Source organism: Pan paniscus, chromosome 6, assembly GCF_029289425.2.
Source record: "Pan paniscus chromosome 6, NHGRI_mPanPan1-v2.0_pri, whole genome shotgun sequence".
Classification (NCBI taxonomy): Eukaryota; Metazoa; Chordata; class Mammalia; order Primates; family Hominidae; genus Pan; species Pan paniscus.
In genome coordinates this window covers 187,666,365-187,689,457 of record NC_073255.2, presented here as the reverse complement: position 1 = coordinate 187,689,457, position 23,093 = coordinate 187,666,365, and the positions used below count along the sequence as shown (strand labels likewise).

At 56.3% G+C, this 23,093-nt stretch overlaps 1 protein-coding gene across 3 annotated transcripts in view; it reads left to right on the top strand.

Annotated features, from left to right (window-relative positions):
- The window catches only part of SMARCD3 (SWI/SNF related, matrix associated, actin dependent regulator of chromatin, subfamily d, member 3), a 38,329-nt gene that overhangs the window by 9,804 nt on the left and 5,432 nt on the right, over positions 1-23,093 (top strand). The window contains exons 1-2 of one of the 3 annotated variants that reach the window (XM_034965274.3): positions 18,772-18,981; positions 21,798-22,009. The exons of 1 other annotated variant lie outside the window; for it this stretch is intronic. In XM_034965274.3, the coding sequence (XP_034821165.1) occupies positions 18,904-18,981; positions 21,798-22,009 (290 nt within the window). In that variant the 5' untranslated portion in view covers positions 18,772-18,903. Of the gene's footprint in view, positions 1-18,771; positions 18,982-21,797; positions 22,010-23,093 lie in introns of those variants that run through there. One more of the 3 variants, XM_034965275.2, reaches the window with a different exon arrangement.

Sequence of the window (23,093 nt, the reverse complement as noted above, 5' to 3'; positions counted from 1 at the left end):
GAGGACTTCGCAGTACATTCGATAACGAATGGGGGAGCAGTCAGATAGTGACTCAGAAAGAACACGGACCTTATGATCAGAAAACAGGAGTTCGAGCCTCACTTTCGACATTAACTCGCTCTCCAGCTCTGAGTCAGTCTTTAAAGAACTCTCTACGCCTTGTGTTCCTGTCTTTAAAATGGATATAGTAATAGTCATCCCTTCAGTTTCCTGGAGTGTGGAGAGAACCAAATTGGATAATGCATGTTGAACTGTTTTGTAGGCTAAGCTCCATGAAGCTCTATGTGTTAATTTGGAGGTGTTTGACAAAGTGTTTCCCTATATCTTTAGGGTATGATACATAAACGTGGGCTGGATGCAGTGGCGTGCCGGTAAATGTTTAACAACTGGCTCTTGGCAGGACGGGGAGTGGGAGCAGAACTCCGGTTTGTATCGTTCGCCAATTCCTGTGGTATAAATACCACTAGCTGGGTGCAGTGGCTGGGCCTGTAATCCCAGCGCTTTGGGAGGCCACTGCGGGAGGCCCGCTTCACGCCAAAAGTTCAAGACCAGCCTGGGCAACAAAGCAACACCCCATTTCTACAAAAAATTTTAACAGTTAGCCAGACATGGTGGCATGCACCTATAGTCTCAGCTACTCAGGAGGCTGAGGCAGGAAGATGGCTTGGGCCCAGGAGGTCCATGCTGTAATAAGCCATGATCACACCACTGTACTCCAGCCTAGGCGATAGCCAGACCCTATCTCAAAAAACAAACAAACAAAAAAAACCTCCCATATTGGCTGATGTTAAGCTGCTGACATGACACACTAGCACATTGCTAGCTGGATGTTAGTATAATTGGGCAAATTTGCTAAGAATTGAAGAAAGACGAAGCCCCAAAGGGTGTACATTAGTCTGGAGAGAGAGAGCCTTGTCTTGCTTCCTGTCCCTTTCTCAATACATTCAGCAAAGATATAGATGCAGGTTGATGGTCACACTCACTGGATTTGTAAATAACACACAGCCAGAAAAGATGGTGAATATTTTGGAGAACAGAATTAATATTCAAAAGCTGTCAACATTCACCTTCTAGGAATTATGGGCTAATTCTTAGAAGATGAATATTAACAGGAGTAAATGTTCCGTGTCCATTCTTGAGACAAAAAGACAACTTTACAAGTAGGGGATAGGGAGACATGTTTTGCGTAGAGTAGAAAAAAAAAATGGCTGGGTGCGGTGGCTCACGCCTGCAATCCCAGCACTTTGGGAGGCTGAGGTGGGTGGATCATTTGAGGTCAGGAATTTGAGACCAGCCTGGCCAACATGGTGAAACACTGTCTCTACTAAAAATATAAAAATTAGCTGGGCCTGGTGGCACGTGCCTGTAATCCCAGCTACTCAGGAGGCGGAGGCATGAGAATCGCTTGAACCCAGGAGGTGGAGATTGCCGTGAGCCGAGATCACGCCACTGCACTCCAGCCTGGGCAACAGAGCGAGACTCCGTATCAAAGAAAGAAAGAAAAGAAAAGAAAAAAATTGAGGTTAAATTGACAATAAGGTCAATTCAACTCCACAGTGCAACGGGTGATTACCAAAGAGTGATAAATTAATGGCCATGATGACTTTACTCAGTACTCTGTGACTTAAAGAGAATTTTCACATATGGCAAATCATTACTATTTTGCTATTCACAATAACCCACTGAGAGAGGTAAGATGATAAATACCCACTGATGAGGAGACCGAGATCAGAGAGGTTAACGGTGACTTGGCACTTTTATCCTCCTGTCAATGGATGATGGAATAAAGGCTCAAACTCAGGCCTTCTGACCTGGGTTCTGCCCTGTGCTTTGCACCCTGCTTGGAGGCCTTGCTTTCATTGGGCAAACCAGAGGATGTTCCAAGGGGAGGCCCAGGTGGTAGGTGGACTAGCAGGCAGGTCTCGTGATGACCGCCCTGGGAGTCCTGAAGAGCAGAGCTGTGGGGGTGTTGGGTCACTAGGGCCGCCCCAACAAAGGACCGCAGACCTGGCAGCTTAAACAACAGAGATTCCTGGTCCCAGTGTCGGAGGCTGGAAGTCTGAAATCAAGGTGTCAGCGGGGTTGGTTCCTTCTGAAGGCTGTGAGGGAGGGATCTGTCTCAGGCCTCTCTCCTTGGCTAGAAGTTGAGCATCCTCTCCCTCTGTCTCTTTACATCATCATCTCTCTGTGCAAGTCTCTGTGCCCAAATTTCCCTTTCTTGTAAGGACACCAGTCCTATTGGATGAGGGCCCACCCTAATGACCTCATTTTAACTTGATTACCTGTTTGAGGACCCTCTCTCCAAATAAGGTCACATTCTGATATATTAGGGGTTAGGACTCCAACATATGAATTTTGGGGGACACAGTTCAACCCATAGCAGGGGGACTCTGACAGGTGCCTTCAGAATTTGGAGATGTGTCTAACAGAGGAGCGAGATGGTCAGAGCCTCAGGGAGCTGACAGGCATTCAAAACCCTGGGCTATCCCCATCACAGGAAGAGCCAACGCCCTGAGGGACAGGTCGACTCCCTGCCACTGTCCAGTCCTTGGGCCCCTGGGCTGCTAGAACACTAATTCCCCACCTGGCTCCATGAAGAGCCACAGGGCAGCCTCCAGCCTCCCCTTCTGGCAGTTACCCTGGGCAGTTAGTATGCCAGCTTCCCAGCTAGTCCCGGGCCTGGCCCCACAGTCTGCTCCCCCTCCACTGCCACCACCGCTTCTGCCCCATGCTGGCTGCCAACACTGCCTCCAGCAGAGGCTTGGGCCCAGCTCCACTGGGCTCCCCAGAACTCCATGGATCCCACCATTTACCTCCTCACCTCTGCATCAGGGAGAAGGAGGTGGCCTGCTGAGGAGTTAGGTCTTTAGGGGGTGATTGCCTCCGTCCTCCAGAGGAACTCCCACAGTTCCTACCCCAGGTGCTGACCTGGCCTGGTCTGGTGGCTTCTTGTGTGAGACCATCTTCACAGCACTCACCCTGGGCTTCGGGATGGCCTACAATCATGCTCTCCTCTTCCCACACCCTGTGCCAAAAGCCACTGCCATCCTGGGGCACTTTCCAAGGCAGGAGCTGACATTAGCTCCTCTCTGTTTTGGGGCAAAATCCTGACTTTGACCGGGTGCAGTGGCTCACACCTGTAATCCCAGCACCTTGGGAGGCTGAGGCAGGCAGATCACTTGATGTCAGGAGTTTGAGACCAGCCTGGCCAACATGGCAAAACCCCGTCTCTACTAAAAATATAAAAATTAGCCAGGTGTGGTGGCAGGCATCTGTAGTCCCAGCTACTTGGGAGGCTGAGGCAGGAGAATCGCTTGAATCCGGGAGGCAGAGGTTGCAGTGAGCCAAGGTCACGCCACTGCACTCCAGCCTGGGCGACAGAGTGAGACTATGTCTCAAAAAAAAAAAAAAAAAAAATCCTGTCCTCAGGAACCTGACCTTCAGACCCAGTGGCTGATCATTGCAGGTCAAGAGAATGGCAGGTGCAGAGGTCCTGAGGTGGGCAGGGACCCAGTGAGTTTGAGGACCAGATAGGGACTGGTGGAGCTGAAGGCACCCACAAGGTGGAGTCACCCCTGTGAGCCCTGGCAAGGAATTTGGATTCTGTCAGAGCTGTGAAACCATTGTCAGATCTTAAGCAAGGATGTACTATGGTCCTCACTGCATTTTTTAAAAGATCACTCTGGCCATGCTGTAGAGAGAGACAGAATGGAGAGATGGGACGATCAGTGCAGAAGAAAGATGGTGCTGGCCTGGTCCAGGGTGATGACAGAAAAAAATGCAGAGACCAGTGGGCCTGAGAGATCAGAAAATGGTGAAACCAATAAAATTTGCCTATGGATTAAATAGGAGGGCCAAGGGAGAAGAAGATGTTCATAATAACAACCATGGAACAGCATGGAAAATGGCCAGACCCTGGAGCTGGGCTGAGGGAATTGGATGGCTTAAAAGATATGGCGATGTAGATGGGCAGGATTGAGGTTTGGAGGGATAACAGGGACATTCTCCAAGGTGGAACCTGGGGAGGGCAAAGACAGGGCTTTGAGGCTGGTGAGGAGGCCCCCTTGGTGAAAGTGGTAGGGCCTTGGTGGACACATGGACATCCTGCCTCTCTCTCCCCTCCCTCTCCAGCTGCCTTCCAGGTTTGAAGGTGTGGTTACAGCTTCGGCCTTGATTTAGATCCCTCAGAACACCCCTTGACATTTTTTTAATAAAAAAAAAAACATTTAGCAGGAGTGTCTGGCACATTCCACTTCTTCCCATCAAGTCTGCCCACAGTCTCTGGGCTAGGATCTAGTCTAGACACAGGCTACCTGGATGAAAATCCCAGCTCCACCCCTACTAGCTCTGCAACCTTACACCAGTCACTTTGCTTCCTTAGGCCTCAGTTTCCCCACTTGTAAGGTGGGTTAAGGATTGTACTCGCAAGGTAGGGTGACTGTGAACATTAATTGAGCTCAGAACAAACAGTGGCTGCTCCCAGTAAGAGTTGTGTGTGCTGGCTTCCCTGTTACTAGTTTTAGCCTGCTGGGCTCTGCAGGGCACCTGTCCTGCCCTTTCCACTATTCATGACTCTCGCCAAGATAAAGCATGAATCTTGGGTGCCTCTCCCCTGACCTTCACAGAGGAGCCCAAGGAGGCACAGCCCCTGAGACCCACAGCACCCCATGCCAGCCTTGGGCATCCCACCCAGTTGGGGCTTTCCCTGGCTGTGCTCAGGGTCTTGCTTAGGTGTCGCTACTCTGAGACACCTGTTGGGGTAGCCCTGCCCCACCCTGTTAGGGGCCCCTCCTCCCTGCTCCCGTGGGGCCCTAAGGACACACCTGGCACAAAGCCCTCTATCCATCTTGTCTTTCTCGATGACCACCAGGTCTTAAGGGCAGAGGCCATGTCATGCGTGTAAATGGGCAGTACTTCCCAGGAGCTGCCCCAAAAGAGGTGCTCACTAAACGCGTAGAGGACAGAAGGCAGAGGAGCTCATGGGGTGGGAGGAGGCCCTACTTTTCTTCGGATGCCGTTACCAGCAGTTCCCAAACCTCAGCTTTTCTAGGCCAATAACTGGCCTTACAAAGTCTTTTTAAATTTAAGTCCCAAAGCTGGGCATGGTGGCTCACGCCTGTAATCCCAACACTCTGAGTGGCCAAGGTGAGAGGATTCCTTGAGCCCAGGAGTTGGTGATCAGCCTGAGCAATGTAGCAAGACCTTGTCTCTACAAAAAAATTTAAAAATTGGCCGGGCATGGTGGCATGTGCCTGTAGTCCCAGCTACTCAGGAGGCTGAGGTGGGAAGATAGCTTGAGCTCAGGAGGTCCAGTGAGCTGTGATCACACCACTGCACTACAGTCTAGACGACAGAGCAAAACCCTGTCTCAAAAAAAAAAAGGTTGAAGTGCAGTGGATGTGCTACGTGTGGTGGCTTCTGAATGTCTCCCTCCTGTCCTGCAGCCCAAGCTGCAGCCCCCACAGCTCAGTTGCGGGGCCACAGGCTTCCCACGGCATGACCCCTACATGCTAACAACACTTGTGGCTGCTCTCTGCCCAAGGAAGCGTCCAGTGGCTTGAGTAGACCCCACACTTCCCTCAGGGCTCCCAGAGCCACCATAATTAGCCACTGTGAATGATCACCTGGCTGGCTTCTAAGAGCAGCAGCTCGGCCCTCGCCTGTACCCGTCATGCCGTTTGTGATGAGCCTGCCGCTGAAGGGCTCTGAGAGCTCCCTGGTTCCACTGCGCCCCACCCTAGCTGGGGGTTGGTTGGCAGCAGGATCATCCAAGTCTGGGAGATAAGGCAGATGAGCAGCAGCCAAGGCCACAGGGAATCCAGGCTGTGGGACAGGCAGGCAGGACCACTGGGAAGCTGATGTTAACAGCTGCTGCTCATTAAGTGTTGACCCTGTGCCAGGCACTGTGCTGAATTCTGCACATGCTCAACCACATTTTAATCTTCACATCCACCCATGCATCACGTGAGGGACCCCCAGTTTTGCAGATGGGGAAACTGAGGCTCAGACAGGTCAGGTAACATGATTAGGGTTATGGTCACTCAGTGGCTGGGTGGGGTTTGAACCCAGAACCAATTGACCTAAGGGCTGTGGTTCTCAACCCTGGGGCAATTTCACCCTCCAGGGACAAGGGTCAATGTCTAGAGATACTTTGTTTGCCACACTGGGTAGAGGATAGAGGCCAAGGATGCTCCTGACATCATACAGTGTGCAAGTCAGCTCCCACAGTAAAGAATCGTCCAGCCTGAGATGTCAGCAGTGCCAACTGGAGAAACCCTGTTCTAGAATCCAGGCTAGGAGCCATCATACTGTGGACTGCAGAGACCCTGCTCAGGGCAGTGGGTTCAGGCAGGGGTGGAGAGCACAGCCAGCCTTAGTTACAAGGATTTGCTGAGAGCACGCCCCAACATCTGCCGCCTCCCCACCGCCCACCCCTTGGTGAGTCTTCATGAGGCTTCTTGGTGCCACTGTAGCCATTTGAGCCCCAGAGTAAAGTCTGCTGAGTTACTAGTGTGCTGTGTGGGGACGGCAAGATGCTGAGCTTACTGTGAAGTCCTTGGTCATGGACAAGCCTCACAAGCCCCATCTCTTTCTCAATCCCACTTACGTTTGCCTGGTTCTCCAAGAAATTGGTGGTCCACTCGGCCTAGACAGAGCCTGTTGCTGTTCTCATCGCTTCTCCTACCCCTCTTAAGGGCCAGTTGGATCCTCCAAGTTCTCCAAACCTAGCACCAAGTGGCACCAGGAAGGCAAGGTGAGGTGGTAGGGGGCTGTCCGAGGGCACCGCTTGGCTATGTCGGGGTAACGACATGTTCCCAAAGGATAGCCGACTGAGTTCCAGGTAGGGGGCGGGGTGGTGTGTCGCCATGGGATTCAGGTGTGTACGTCGCACAGGAGTTACACTTGGTTGTGAGGACCACAGAAGCCAGAGGAACAAGGGGCTTGTTCCAAGTTTAACTAGCATTCATTTTTTTTTCTTGTTTTTGGCTAAAAAGTAATATTTCCACAGTAACAAAGGGAACCTTCTCAAATTTGAAATTCATTTCAGACACCTTGGTAGTAGCACATTTTCTAGAATTTGTATTCCCAATGTTTCGAACAATCAGCTTGAGATTTTGAGGGGTGTGTTTAAAAGGATAATTAAGGGTAATTCAGCTTAGCTCTGCAGGCTTCCAGGGATCTTGATTTCCTTCTTTAAAAGGCAGGTGTTTGGGGAAGGTGGGGTGCGTGTGTTGGTTAGTCTGTCACTACCCCCAGCAGGCAAGCTTTAGCACGGGGATACTGGGGAGGCAGCTTGGGGTAAAGGAGAAAACCCAGGGACCTTGAGGACAGGAAACCTGATTTGCAATCCTAGCCCCACCCTGTGATAGCACAGTGAATTTTGGCAAGTCACACAACTTCTTAGAGCCTCATTTTCATTATCTTTATAATGGGGACCCTGCCAGGAACCTGATAGGGTTATCTGTTGGGATCAGACAGGTTACTGTGTGTGGAAGTGCTTGGTCAATGGTAAAGTCCTATACAAATCTAAGCCGATGTTATTACTCCTATGATAACAAGTCTCGGCCAGGCGTGGTGGCTCACGCCTGTAATCCCAGCACTTTGGGAGGCCAAGGTGGGTGGATCATGTAGGTCAGGAGTTCAAAACCAGCCTGGCCAACATGGTGAAACCCCGTCTCTACTAAAAACACAAAAATTAGCTGGGCATGGTGGTGCATGCCTGTAATCCCAGCTACTTGGGAGGCTGAGGCAGGAGGATCGCTTGAATCCAGGAGGCAGAGGTTGCAGTGAGCCAAGATAGCGCCATTGCACTCCAGCCTGGGTGACAAGAGTGAAACTCCGTCTCAAAAAAAAAAAAAAAAAAAAACAAGTCTCAGGTTGTAACCTCAGCTGGCATTTGGAAATCTGTGCTGAAGATCCTGAACGGGCTCGGAGTGGGCTCTCTTCACCTCCACCCATCACATGTTGGAGGTTCTGCCATGTGCCAGGTACTTGGGATTTAGCAGTGAAGAAAACAGATAAAAAGCCCTGCCTCCTTTAGAAACACACACACACACACACACACACACAGCCCCTACCTTTTTGGAGCTTACATTCTTTTTTTTTTTTTTGAGACAGAGTCTCTCTCTGTCACCTAGGCTGGAGTGCAGTGGTGTGATCTCAGCTCACTGCAACCTCTGCCTCCCCGGTTCAAGCAATTCTCCTGCCTCAGCCTCCCGAGTAGCTGGGACTACAGGTGCCCGCCACCACGCCCAGCTAATTTTTGTATTTTTAGTAGAGATGGGGTTTCACCATGTTGGCCAGGCTGATCTCGAACTCCTGACCTCAGGTGATCTACCCACCTTAGCTTCCCAAAGTGTTGGGATTACAAGTGTGAGCCACCGCACCTGGCCTGGAGCTTACGTTCTAATGGAGAAAAAGAAAAGTTAGGCATCAATGTAAGGGAGTAGATGATATAGAAGGGTGGAAGGGTAGGGTCCTGTAGGGAAAGTGGAGGGGAATAAAAGAAATGGGCGTGTGGAGGGAGAGGGCTTGCAGTTTTTAATCAGGGAGACAGACTGTGCCTCATTGAGAAGGAGACATGTGAACAAAGGCTTTTGGGAGGTGAGGAGTCCGCCATGTAGATTGCCAGAGGAAGAGCATCCTGGGCTGGCACGGACCTGGAGTTTCCAAAGCACCACAGGGAGCCCAGAAGCCAGGGCAGAGAGAAGGTGGCGGGGGAGATAGCAAGAGGTGAGAGCAGAGGGGACAGGGAGTAAGGATGAGACCAGATCCTGCAGGACCTTCAGGACCTTGGCCCTTGCTTGGAATAAGATGGGAGGCCCGGAGGGTTTAGAGCAGAGCAATGCCATAATCTGACTCCTTTTTACTTTTCTTTTTTTTTTAGGTGGAGTCTCACTCTGTTGCCCAGGCTGGAGTGCAGTGGCGAAATCTTGGCTCACTGCAACCTCTGCCTCCTGGGTTCAAGCGATTCTCCTGCCTCAGCCTCCCAAGTAGCTGGGATTACAGTTGCATGCCACCACACCTGGCTAATTTTTGTATTTTTAGTAGAGACGGGGTTTCACCATGTTGGCCAGGCTGCTCTCGAACTCCTGACCTCAAGTGATCCACCTGCCTCTGGCCTCCCAAAGTGCTGGGATTCCAAGTGTGAGCCACTGCGCCCGGCCTTGACTCCCTTTTTAAAGAACCTGTTGCCATGTTGAGAACAGACTGTTGGGGTGAGGCTGGAAGCAGGCTACCCAGTAGCCGTGGTTTGGATCTCGGGCGGCATCCAGGGAGAGGTGAGAAGCAGTGGGCTGCTGGGTCCAGCAGCCTTCAGAGGATGTGCCTTCAGAGTGGATGTAGGGTATGAGGGAAAGGCAGGGGTCCAGGGTGTTCCAAGGTGTGGGCCTGGGCAGCTGGAAGGAGGGAGAAGACTGGGCGGAGGATGGGGTTTGAGGCAAAAGAGCAGGAGCTCATTTTGGACCGACCATGTTTGAGTTGTCCACTGAAGACCCAGGTGGAAATGCCAAATAGGTGATTGGATAGATGCGTCCAAGGATTGGGAGAGAGGACCGGGCTGGAGGAAACTGGGAGCTGCCGACATACGGGTGGTGCTGGACGTGATGAGACCGCAAAAATGATGAGATCTCCGAGGAAGTGAGCGTGGAGAGGTGAGGAGGACCCAGGCCTGAGTCCTGGCGCTCCTGCATGGAGAGGGAAGGAGAACTGGATGGTCCCCGGGGACTCAGAAGGAGCAACCCGGGAGGCAAGAGGTCAGCCAAGAGGGGGAAGTGTCCTCCCTCCACGGGAGGAAATATTTGAAAGAGGACAGAGTGTTGTGACTTTGCCGGGTGCAGTGGCTCACACCTGTAATCCCAGCACTTTGGGAGGCCGAGGCAGGCGGATCACAAGGTCAGGAGTTCGAGACCAGCCTGGCCAATATGGTGAAACCCCATCTCTACTAAAAATACAAAAATTAGCCGGGTGTGGTGGCGGGTGCCTGTAGTCCCAGCTACTCGGGAGGCTGAGGCAGGAGAATCGCTTGAACCCAGGAGGCGGAGTTTGCAGTAGATTAAGAACTGACGGCAGCATTTGCCAATGTGGAGGCTACCGGTGGCCCTGCCAGGAGCATTTCAGTGGAGCAGCGGGAGCTGCATCTGACAGGATTGGGATTCAGGGAGAATGGAGGAGCACAAATGAGACAACTCTTTTCAGAAGTTTTGTTGCTACTGGGCAGCAACCTATAGAATAAGTAGGGTTAAGAGAGATTGTTTCAGGAGGCTGGGTGCAGGGGCTCACGCCTAAAATGCCAGCAGTTTGGGAGGCTGAGGCGGGAGGATCACTTGAGCCCGGGAGTTTGAGACCAGCCCAGGCAACATAGTGAGACTTCGCCTCTATTTTTTAAAACGTAATAAAAAATGAAAGAAGAGCGCTTATTCCAATGGGGATATAACAGTACTTGTGCATGCTGCTGGGGGAACTCCAGAAGAGAGGGGAATGTTGATGAAATGATGGTGTGGGAGAGAATTGCTGGAGCAGTGTCCTTGGTGTGGAGGAGGGACGGAGCTGGCACACGGAGGCACGGCTGGCTGTAGTCGGGAGCACAGATAGCTCATCTGGAGGAACGGGATCAGCTGCTGGCAGGCAGAGGGTGTGGTGGGAGGCTCTGGAAGTTCTTCGGAAGCTTCTTTTTTCTCAGTGAAGGGGAAAACAGGGGCACAAGCTGGGAGTGAGGAGGATGGAGGAGAGGTTGGAAGTCAGAGGAGGGAGAAGCTGCAAAAAACTCCTGTCGGGGTGTGGGAGCGGGCATATTTGTGACTGTGCTGTGAGAAGAGTGGCCTGCCGGGCAGCACAATGCCAGCTGAGCTCGTGCCGAATCCACAATGAGACCGGGTGGGGTGGCTGTGTGTCTTTCTCTGGCCACATTCAGGTGCGTGGTTGCAGGGGAGGAGTTGGTGAAGCTGGATTTACCTCTTAAGAGAGTCAAGAGTATATGCAAGGGGTCAGGTGCAGTGGCTCATGCCTGTAATCCCAGCACTTCAGGAGGCCAAGGTGGGCGGATCACTTGAGGTCAGGAGTTCGAGACCAGCCTGGCCAACATGGTGAAACCCTGTCTCTACTAAAAATACAAAAAGTAGCGAGGCATGGTGGTGTGCACCTGTGGTCCCAGCTATTCAGGAGGCCGAGGCACAAGAATTGCTTGAGCCCAGGAGGCAGAGGTTGCAGTGAGCTGAGATCATGCCACCTGGGCAACAGGGCGACACTCTGTTTCAAAAAAAAAAGCCAGGCGCAGTGGCTCATGCCTGTAATCCCAGCACTTCAGGAGGCCGAGGCAGGCAGATTGTCTGAGGTCAGGAAGTTTGAGACCAGCCTGGGCAACACGGTGAAACCCCGTCTCTACTAAAATACAAAAAATTAGCCGGGTATGGTGGCAGGCACCTGTAGTCCCAGCTACTTGGGAGGCTGAGGCAGGAGAATTGCTTGAACCCGGGAGGGGGAGGTTGCAGTGAGCTGAGATCGCGCCACTGCACTCCAGCCTGAGTGACAGAGCAAGACTCCGTCTCAAAAAAAAAAAGTACATGCAAGGGAGGTTAAAATGGTCAATTGTGTGTTATGTGTCATTGTCAAAAGAGCCAGGAGATTCAATGTGTAAGAGCAAGCTGTGGGGAGGGGTGCAGAGTGGTGAAATGAAGCAGAGGTTCCAGAGGAGTCGCAGGATTTGGAGGTCAGGGAGCTGGACAGGGTGAACTGGAAAGAGGAAAAAGAGGAGATGGTGGTCAGCGAGTAGGGTGCATGGGACTGAAAGTGGGGGGCTGCGGTTGCTGCAGTGATCTAAGAGATGACCTTGGGAGTGCATGGCTGAGGGAACAGGGAGGATCACTGGAAAAAGAGCTGCCAAGGAACAGAGAGGCCAGAGATGTCTGGAAGAGCATGCAGCAGGCTGGACAGGAGTGGTGCTCCGGAGAGTGACATGAGCCAGGAGCCAGAATCTGCACGAAGGAAGCCTCCCTAGCTGGGGGTAAGATGCAGAGCCAGGGCTCTGGAAACAGCAGTGAGGGGCAACGGGGGGCCATACCCACCCTTAGGCCAGTGGTTGAGCCACTGCTGGAAGGGAGCCTGGCATCTGCTTCTGGAAGGCAAAGAGGATGCTTCCAGAAGAGGTGGAGCATGTTGGAAATGTTCCTTAGGACAGACAACACAGTAGGAGGGTTTCAGGGGCTGGGGAGAGATGGCAACTGTAGGAGGGTCTAGGGCCTTGTGGGGCTCAAAGTGCAGGAGTTGAGGGGGTCTGGGGCTTTCTGTGGTGACTGATGCAGTTGGGGATAAAGGGCAGCATGAGATTGAACCTAGTGCCCTCAAGGCCGAGGGCAGGTCGAGGGCTCCCCTGGCCCCGTGGTGCAGAGTGGAAGGTGCAGTGTCAGACCTGCAAGGACAGCCGGGCGGTAAGTCCACGCAGCACTTCCACGGGGGTTTTATATACACATCCCACTGCCCGCTGCCATTTGATTTAATATTCCCAAAAATTTGTTTAGAAATGCAGATGGACTTTTTGTTAACTATTCACTTCTCTTCACTCCGGTGACACCCAGACCCCAGAATGCAGTGATTGGCAGGAATCCCCCAAACACCTGTTCAGAGCAGTAGCTGAGGCCCATTCCTGCCTCACAAGCCCTCAGAAGCTTCCCGAGGTGAGGGGCAGGACGCTGGGTCACCAGGATTGTCCTGACACTGTCATGGGGAGCTGTTAGCTGCAAAAGACAGAGATGAGAATTGGAGGTGCCAGAATGGGGCTCCCCTCACTAAGAAAGAGGAGGGCTGGGGCCTGGGGAACACAGGACACATGTGGAGACAGCTAGCAGGGTGGCCAAAGCCTCCCCACACCAGGCAGGGTGGAAGAGGCAGGGCCCTGGCCCAAAGCCCCGGTGAAGCGGGCAGCACTCTGTGCCTTGCCAGCATTTCCAGAGGCAGAGGTTGGAGGGAAGGCAGCAGCACCCTCATGTCACAGATGAGGACAGAGCTCCAGGGAGGAAACGGCATTCCCAGGGCCACACAGCCCGACATGAGCAGATCCCAAGTCGACCAGAAGCCACAAGGCTGCCCCCTAGATCCCTGGCAGCCAACATCTGGATGCAGCCAGCATCTGTAGAGAGATGGGAAGGTAGGTAGGATGTCTCAGACATGCACTGGGTGACTCCCCTGGCACCTCAGGCATTTGGGACACAGCTGGGGCAGGGCAGGAGTGGGGCCTTAGCAGAGCCAGGGGATATTATGGGGATGGGTGGGCTTCCCAGCCCTGGCTGCCTGTTAACCAGGAGGCCAGTGGAGCCAGAGATGGCTCCCACACACCTGGGAGGAGGAGAGGGAAAGACTGGCTACTGTTTGGAGTCTCAACCACCCTATGAGTCCCGAGGCCATGCGATCCCCTTGTGTTTGCCCTGGGTTTCAGCCACATCTAAGCCACTGAATCTGGCCAGATGTGCCAGGTGTTGATCCGGAGGGAGAGGAGAGGAGAGTGAGGATGGCTCTGAGTGACCCATCCCTCCCTCCAGGGGCCATACAGCCAGCAGGTCAGGGCACTGCCCAATTCAGGGTCCCTGGATGTGGCCCTATTGCCCGCCAGGCAGAGCCACACCCTGGAAGGTAGGAGAGAAGTTATAGCACCCCTCAGGATCCCATGTAAACATCATCCCACAGCCCAGCCCTGTCCTTGCAGAAATGGGGACCAGGCCTGTGTGGCACGTTTTTATGGGGTGTGTGACCTGCTACAAGCGACCACCTCATTAATGGGGAATAAGAGAAAACCCGCTGTGAATCCAAAATGTGCCTTCCCTGTGGGCCAGCGGGATGCTCAGATCCCAGCGGCCCAGCCCCGCTCTCCTCCTGCCACCAGCAGTTTATTGTGTTGTGTGTGGTGGGAGGGGTGTCAAGGAGCATCCCATTAGACTGAGGAATCCCACGCAGGCAAAGAGAGGAAGGAGGCCTCATTCATTCCACTAACCTTCGCATGCACCTGCCTGCCGCACAGGACCCTGGGGACCCCAAGGTAAGGCCCACACTGCTGTCTGGATGCTGAAGGTGGAGGGGTGAGGGCTCAGCCAGGTGTGCGTGACAGGGGCAGAGCCACCCAGAGAGAGCTACTCTGAGGGGAGGACGGAGGGAGTGAGTGGGAGGGCCGTGTCTCTGAGGACCCCATAGAGGAGGGGGTGCTGAGCTGGGACCAGGCCTCACTCATGGTGAGCAGCCCCCACTCACTCGGTGCGGGTCTGCTTCCCGGCACAGCTCCGTCGCTCTGCTCCCTCCCTCTGTCCCCCTCCTTCCTCCCAGTCTGCCTTGGTTCCTGCCTCTGTCTTAGGAAATTCTTGGATTTCAGAGCTGGAAGGGCTCTAGGAATGCTCTGACTTAAGCCTCTCCTTTCACTTCTGAGGACACTGAGGGACAGGGAGGTACAGCGACTTGCCCAAGGTCGCACCATTATTTTGGTGTCCTAGTTTGTCTTTTTTTGCTTCTATATATTGCATTTGTCTCTTTCGTCTATGTTTGCAAAAGTGACACAGAAAGACAAAGTCACACAGAGAAACAGCCCCCTTGATAGCAGCAGAGAGTGTCGGGGGTACAGAAACATCCCAACACAAATAGGGAAGTGCACAGCTGCCCTGGCCTGGAAGCAGCATGGGGGCAGCCAGGAGGAGGAGGAGGAAGGTGCCTGATGCCCCTGGCCTGGCCTTCGGAGCGTCCCCTCTGCTGACCGTCACCAGAGGCGGGGGTTGAGGTACAGTCTCCCCTCCTCCCTCTCTGGAGCTGGGCGTGACCCCAAGGACTAGCCAGAGGTCCCCCGGGGCTGGTGCTTAGCCCGGGCAGGTAGGCTGGATGGCGGAAAGTGGGGCCTGGTTTAGGGATGGCCAGAACACCGAAACCAAGGCTTTGTGGTCCTCAGAGCGCCAAGTGGTCTCACTTTCTCCCTCTCTCTCTCTCTTTCTTTCTCTCTCTCCCTCTCCTCTCGCGTTCTCTCTCTCTCTCTCTCTCTCTCTCTCTCTCACACACACACACACACACACACTCACTCAGGCCGCCCCAGTGAGGGTGATCGTATTCTCCTAAGGAGAGCTTTATTGCTGGGGGTGTAGGGAAAAGGGAATAGAGGAAAGAGCTCTCTCCCAAGCAATCCGTTCTCCCTCCAGTCTCGCTTCCTTTGTTCCTCCCTTCCCTTCCTCCCTATCCCCTCGCCAGCTTCTCTTCTCTCCTTCCAGCCCCTTCTTCCATGTTCCCCGCTCTCCCGCTCCTCCTGCCGCGCCCCCCGAGCGGAGTCCCGGTGGTGGGACCTTCACGGAGGGCAGGAGGGCGGGACTGCGGCTGGGGCCCGGCCTAGGTGGCCATCTTCCCGCAGGGAAGGAGTTAAGTCTCTTCCCCGCATCCCTCCTCCCTCCGCCGCCTCCCCGGCCGCCGCGGAGTCCTGCAGCTGGGCCCCGGGCTGACCTTCACCGGGAGGGAGGCCGCGGCGCGCATGCCCAGGCCGGGGACCGGCGCGGGCGGAGGGAGGGGCGGCGCGGGCCGGGCCGGCCCGAGCCCCCCCAGCTCCCCGGCCGCCGCCCGCTCGCTCGGGCGCGGTGGGGGCGAGGCGGCCGAGCCCGTCCCGCAGGCCGCGGCGCATCTCTCCCTGCGCGGGGAGCGGCGCTTTGCCATTTGGTGCTGGTGGTGCTTCAGCGAGGGAAGGAGCGATGGGGGGACGGCAGGGGGGACTGCGGCGCCGGGCGCCGGGCGGCCGCCCTCGCCCCCGACAGGCGCACGGCCTGCCCCAAGTGCGGCGGGCGCCCTATTGCGCTGGGAGGAATCCAGGCTCTTCCCGGGCCTCCTTCCCACCCGCAGGAGCCATCGGCGGCGTGGCACACCGAGCGCCCTTCTGGGGTTAAGCCATTGGGGATCCTGGCCTTTGTGAGGAGGGAGCCCTGGCCCGGGCCCCCACACTGGCACCGCCCCAGCTTTCTGGTCTGAAGGCTCCTCCTGTCGCCCACCTAAAGGCAGTACGCAAATGTGTCTGGGCCTGCCTTGTGAATGGGGCCCACCACGGGATGTGGAGGTGCTCAAGGTGTGCCTGTGTGTGCAGAGCCATGTGGCTTCCTCGACCTTTTGGCGCTTGCATTGGTGTGTGTGCCTGCTGTGTGTGTGTTGGGAGGGTATGTGTGCAAGGTGTATCTATTGTCCGTGTACACTTAAGGATGTCTCCCAGAGGGGTGGCTCAGGAGGGGGCTTATGTATGGACTTGGGTGAAGCTCACCAGCTCCTCCACAGGGGCCTCACCATAGCCCCTCGTCTAACTACCTCCTGCAACCTCTTCCACCACCAAGACCAAGCCCGGGATCTCCCAGGCCCTGCCTCAAACTTCCCAGCTACCCAAACTGGAGCGCCCAGCATCGCCTTTGCTGTCTTCTTTTCCCAAAAGGTCTCTCCAATAGTTGAGAACACTGAGCTTTAACAAAGCCTAGGGGTGTCTATCTCCAACCCCCAGAACCTCCAAGGCCTGTGGTTTCCCATGCCCCTGCTAGACACACCCGTGGTGGGTAGGGGTGCCCATGGTAACTCACACCATCAGGTAAATGGCAGAGTACCAGCTCCATGCATTGGCTCACTGAGCTTTGCAAGCATCAGGTATCTGGGGTGCTGTTGAGTTCCTGTGCCCAGGCATGGAGGAAGAGTGGGAGTTAAAGATCAGTCTCTGACCTTATGGGGACCTTAGCCTCTCTGGGAAAGCAAAGCTAACGTCCTTGAAGCAAAGTGCACGTCAGGCCAGTCCAATGCCAATTCATGGTGCTGGGTAGATGGCAATGAGCATTTGGAAAAGAGAAAAATCTTTGCATACAAGTAGGACGAAGGAAGGCTTCCTGGAGGAAGTGGGGCCTGGGCTGGGCTTTAAAGAATAGGTGTGATTTGGACAAGCAGAGGGAAGGCAGTGGGCAGGCAAAGGGCATTCCAGGTAAAAGAATCGGGGGCAGGGGCTAAGAAATGGGAGTGAGCGGGATTCTGGAGGTTAGCAGGCAGACTGGGCAAGTCACTTCCCCAGGTTCCCAGCAGCATGACCTATGGCAGACAGAGGCAGGCCACCCACCCATCCCCACCGTGTCAGGGCCCAGGCTCTGTGTGTGGGGGTGTGTGGGGGGGAGTCTAGGCTAAAGCCCTGGGAGAGATTTGGTAGCAAGGGGATCTCTAGGTCCCCTTTCAAGCTGGGGGTGGTGGACGAGCATCCTGGACCCGATGCCCTCCCTGACATTTCAGATTGACAGTGGGCACCTAAATGAACAGTGACAGCCAAGAGCACAGCCAGGGCCAGCAGAAATCAGGCTGCGGGCAGAAAGGACCCCCTGGGCAAAGGCATTCTGAAGGGTTTAGGGTCAGTACCCTTCAGTCTTCAGGGCCCAACTTCAAGTAAGTGTTTCAACAAACTCCCCTAGGCACTAGGCTATGGTCCCGCCCTCACCTGGATTCTCACAGTGAGGCCCCAGCAGACCCCCAAACTTGACCCAAGGGGCCTTGTTCCAAAGCCCACGGGCTCCTCCCCAAGAAGGAGGAAAAAGGGGCGTGGCCTTTGGGGACCTGGGTAGGCCCAGGACTCCCAGCCTGGGTATGTCAGGATTTGCCCCTCCTCCTTCCGGTCCCTCCTCCACTCCAGGGACTGCCAACTCCTTCCACACGCCCCTTCTGGGGCTCCCTTGCCACCCCACCCCACACCCCAGCCTCAAGACCCCTCTCTTTGGGGTCTTGAGGCCGGCCCAATATACCCACTATACCCAGCCCAGCTGCCCCAACTCCTCTGGGTCCCCTAACCCCACTCCACCCCCACCCCAAGGAAACCAAGCCCGGCTTGCCTCGTTCTCTCCACGCACCCACCCGAGCACCCCCCTGGCGCTGCGCCATTCCCCACATTCATTCTCTTCCTGTTCTCATGAGCACAATCCCTGTCCCTCTTTCTGAAATACTTCCCCTATTGCCCTCACTTTCTCACAGAGCGGCAAACAAAGACTCACATACCCAGAAATAGCCTCGCACAGAGCTGAAAGGCACAGGCCATGTCCTGCCACACACGCAGGCGAGCGCGCACGGAGGCTGTCGTGGAGGGAGACACACATACAGGGCGTCTGTCTGCACGCACATAAGCTGCCACGCCACAAAAGGGCGCGGACACACACGGCGTGTGAGACAAGGGCACACACAGCAGTGGACGCAGGGCCACGCCGCCGCCCGGGCACACCCACCGCCGCCGGCCCCGGGCAGGCGCGAGGCCTCGCGGGCCGGGCTCCCCCGGTTCCTGCCAGCGAATGTTTCCCTGCTCGGCCTGCCAGGTCTCTGGGGAAAGGGCCTCAGAAATGCAGCAGGAGCCGCTGGGGGAAAAGTTGGAACTGACTGTTCCCTGCCTGGCGCGGACGGCGAATTCCCTGACGGAGAAACTATTTGTGGCGAGAGCCGGTGGCCGGCGACCCCCCGCCGCCTCCCCTGGCGTCCCCTCCCCGCGCCGCCTCCCGCGGGCCTCGGCGGCTTCGGGCTGCAGCACTGCTGCCCAGCGCCCGCGGCCGGGCTGGTCGGCGCGCCTCGCCGCTTATCTGCGCTGTTTGGACAGCGGGCTTGGAAAGGCAGGCGGCCCCGTCCCCGCCGAGTCAACAGGCAGACCCCGGGCCGCCGGACTATTTCTGTCTTATCAGTGCAGGAATGCGGCAGCCGCGGCGGCGGCGGCGGCGGCGGGCGGGCGGCGGCGGCGTGGGCCGTGGGCCGTCAGGGCAGCCCTGAAGGGGCCCCCTCCCCACTCCGCTCGAGTAGAAGTGTGAGAGAGCCCAGCAGGACTCAGAGGGGAGAGTTGGAGGAAAAAAAAAGGCAGAAAAGGGAAAGAAAGAGGAAGAGAGAGAGAGAGTGAGAGGAGCCGCTGAGCCCACCCCGATGGCCGCGGACGAAGTTGCCGGAGGGGCGCGCAAAGCCACGAAAAGCAAACTTTTTGAGTTTCTGGTCCATGGGGTGGTGAGTGGGGGAAAGTTAGCGGGGGAGGGCAAGCGAGCTGGCTCGGGCTGAATGGAGGGCTGATCGGGAGGGGCCGGGAGGGCGCTCCCGCTCTCCCACCCCTCTAGTGGGGGGCGCCATGGCCCACGGCCCGGCCCCGGGACTGTGCTGGCGCCCTGGCACCCGAACACGTCGCCAGGCGGCCGGCCGGGTCTGACGCGAGGCGGGGAAGGGAGGCGTTTGCATGGCTCTTGTCAGGGGCGGGGGTGGGACTTGGGGACTCTACCCCCCAAGTGGGGGGTCCTCGCTGTAGCCGACAGGTTGACTTTCGTTCTTTTCCTTGTGGGCCCAGGTGTTGCCCCTGCCCTGGGGGTGGGGGTGGGGGATGGGGACATGGCAGAGGCTGGGCTGGGCTGTGTGTTCATCCGTTGGGACAGTGTCACTGTTTGTGTCTCCGGAGCAAGGAGCAGGTGACCCTGGAGGCACTGTAGCGGGAAGCTCGCAGGCTGAGCCACCTCTGCATCCCAGCGGGAGGGCTCTGGAGCTTCTGCCTTAGGGTGGGGGAGAGGACCGCTCTAGGGACTTAGCCCAAGTTAGGGGCTCTGAGGGTCTCCTTGGCGGACTCAGCCACCAGAAGCTGATGTCCTTAATTCCTCGAAGGTGTGAAGGAAGGGCTGGAGTTGGGGACATGAGGCCTAGAGACCGAAGGGACAGGGGAGCACTGTCCTGCCACAGGCAGGCTGTGAAGGCACGTGGGAGCCCGGGAGGCTGGAGCTGAGTCAGTAGGGCCCGGCTGGGAGGGGTATGGAGGGGTGGGGAATGGGAGAAGCAGGGGCTGCGACTCTTGGGATGGGTGAGGGAGTGGAGGCCCTGTGTAGAGGAAGCTGTCGGGTTTACCATGGCCAAATTTGGTTGTGACCCCAAGGAAGACACCCTCTCAGTAAGGCCAGAGTCCCTAGGATTTTGGCCTTTCATGGGGATGGGGCTGGTGGCGGGCACAGCTCTCTGGGGGCTCTGAAAGCCTCCCTCTCAGGGCCTCTTCAGCAGATGAGCCAGTATCCCTGGCCTTGATAACTGGGGAGAGCAGCTGACAGGAAGAGGGGGCCTCCCTGGAGTGGCCTGTCCTCCAGCCCCAGGGACCCCTGGGGGTAACTTCCCAAGGTGTCCATGTCAGCTAGCTGAGTTACCAGTCCTAACCTGGCTGCTGGTGGGAGCCCCTTTAAAAAGGCCCATCTAGTGGGGAGAGGCTGTACACGTGGACTGTTTTTTTAATCTGGTCAACTTAGAGCTTCAGTTCTTGAGTGGCTGTGAGCCCCAGTGCCCCACCTAGCTGGTGGCCAGGCCTGGGCTCCATTCTGGGCTGCTATCCTGGAGGCGTGAGTGACAGGGTCAGGTGGGGTGAGGGAAGCAGACACATGGACAGGCAGGTTTCACTGCAGGAGAGATAGGCAGAGACAGCTGCTGACCGAGGGTGGGAGGACATTAGGGTTAGACACAGAGCCTGGAGGACCAGGAGGGAGAGGTAGCAGTTGGAAGGAAAACAGCAAGCCCAAGGGGGCCCCTCCTCGTGCCTGGGGGTGAGGTGGGTGGTGTGTCCATGTTAACAGTGCCAGGGTCAGCATCCCCTGCCCTCCGATCTTCTTCCTGCTTTCGTGGTCCCAGTCCCCATCCCACCCCGCTCGTTCTGTTTCACAGCCCCTGAAACTCTCTCTGGCCCTCCCCATCTCCCTTCTGGAGTCTGGACAAGTGGGGTTTGGAACACTTCGCTCGATGCATTTGCATCTCATTTACACCCCATCTGACCACCCAGGGGTAGTGGCAAGGGAGGAGGAGCCGCCTCCTCTCAGTCTCCACAGCCCCCGTGAACCCTGACTGCTGACCTCACTGGGGTGGGGATGGGAAGAGGAGGAGGTGACTGCTGACCTGGGCAGACAGGAAGGGAAATGTGAGTGCAAGTGTCACTGCCCTGACCCACCCCAGGCCCCCTGGGCAGCCCACCTCTAACACCTCTAACACAGGATTCTCCCAATCAGAGAATCCTGGCTGTGTCTGGGGCGCCCCGGCAGGCTGCCCTTGCCTGCCCTGCCTCCAGCCCTCACCCTGGGAGCAAATTATGGGGGCAGCTTGGTCAGCGAAGACCCTGGATGTGAGGGCTTGGAGTCAGCCGAGGGGAGTGGGGTTTGGGACCCAAGGGTCAAAAGCAGGGACACAGGGAGCAGAGTGGCTGAGATGAGCTAGTGAGTACCAGGCAGAACCGCCCAAGAAGTGAAGCCTGAGAAGGAGGAGCAGGAGGAGGAGCAGAAGTCGGAGCAGGGAGCCGGGTACCGGACCTCAACCAAGCCGCAGAGAGCAAAGCCCTGGGCCCCCAGGAGGCAGCCCTTCAGGGGCTGCCTGGGCCAGGATGAGCTGTGTGACCTTGGCGAGGTCATTTTTCTCCTTGAGCCACAGTGGCCCCATCCGTCAAGTGGGGATGAAAGGACCTGCTCAGGCTGTCTTGCAGAGGAGCATGTGGATGTGAACATCTTTGAAAGGTTGAAAGGCGCCATTAATATTCATTTTTGCGGTACCTTCCGCAGCCCCGAGGCTCGCAATGCCCTGTGCGGTGCCTGGCTTCAGTTAGCTTCCTGCAGCCAGACGCCAAGCCCCTCCGCCAGAGCCGCGCAGATTCCGGCGCCCCTGCCCCTCCTACCCATCGCTCCCACCCATCGCTCAGCGCTCAGGGTCACCAGCCGAGGGTCTGGTGGGGGAGGGGAGACGCCGGCTCACCGCGCCTGGAGCGGGGGGCCCTGGTCTGACCCACGGGCGCCCGTTTCTGCTTCACCCCCGCCCACCCCCAGCGCCCCGGGATGCCGTCTGGAGCCCGGATGCCCCACCAGGGGGCGCCCATGGGCCCCCCGGGCTCCCCGTACATGGGCAGCCCCGCCGTGCGACCCGGCCTGGCCCCCGCGGGCATGGAGCCCGCCCGCAAGCGAGCAGCGCCCCCGCCCGGGCAGAGCCAGGCACAGAGCCAGGGCCAGCCGGTGCCCACCGCCCCCGCGCGGAGCCGCAGGTGAGTGGGAGGCCCGGCGCGGAGGGGGCGTGCAGGGGCGGGCCCTGGGGGACCCGCAGGGACCAGGTAAGCGAGTAGCGGGGATTGGAAGGGGCGAGGAAGAATGATTAGCAGGGAGCGAGGCTTCCCGGGTCGGATGCCCTCTGGGGAGGTGGGCTTAGGGGGCACCGGCCTGATTCTTTTGTGTGCCCACGGTAGAGACAGGCTGCGGCCGTCGGCAGCCGGTACAGCTTCCCCGCACGCTCCCCTCACCCTTCTCCTTGTCACCTGCTCAGTCCTTCTCTCCACCCATCAGGTTCTGGGTGATGCTTCAGTCTTTGGGGTGGGGGCGGGGCTTCCAGTGGGACTGAGGGCAGAGCTGTAGGACTGTGTTCCCCAAAGTGTGGTTCTCCGCTGAGCCTTCCTGCCGGCCCCAGGGCTGTTTCAAAGCCACTCCAGATTTTCTCAATGGGACTCTCTGACCATGGGGGTGGAGCTTGGGCATTTGCCCTGTGGGTAGGTGGTCTCTACCCAGTCCTGCTCTTAATTCTTAGGTACTCTGGCCCAGGTCTGCTCTCAAGCCACCAGGGCCAGCCCATTTCCTTGCTTTCCTCCAGTAGCTGGTGGCACCCTCAAAGCCCCTGCTGGCTCCTGGCAACAGCAGTGCCCCTCTGGGTTTCAGTATTTAGCCAAATACACATGCTTTTTGTGCACAACAGATGGGTTTCTATAAAAGGTGTAATATCAATTTTACCTCATTATTATTTTTTACACATCGGGGAAAAAATCACCACTTATAGGAATCCCATGATGAATTCTTTAGTAAAGTGCATCGTCATTTTGTACAGCAAATGGTAATTCCCTGATTTATCTTGTATAAATGGAGAGTTACACATAGATAATCTGTTTAAAACAAGCCAGACCTTTAATGAAATCCGCTTGTTAGCCTTAGATTTCTGCATAGGGAGGGGGCAGTGCTTGAGAACACCACACGGGGGCAGTATGGAGCTATTCTCTAGGCTGCGTTTTCATCTCTTGACCCGCCAAGGTTTTTCTGGGGGTTTTTGGGTTAGTTAGAAGCAGCTAGTGGGTCAGAAAGAGCCCA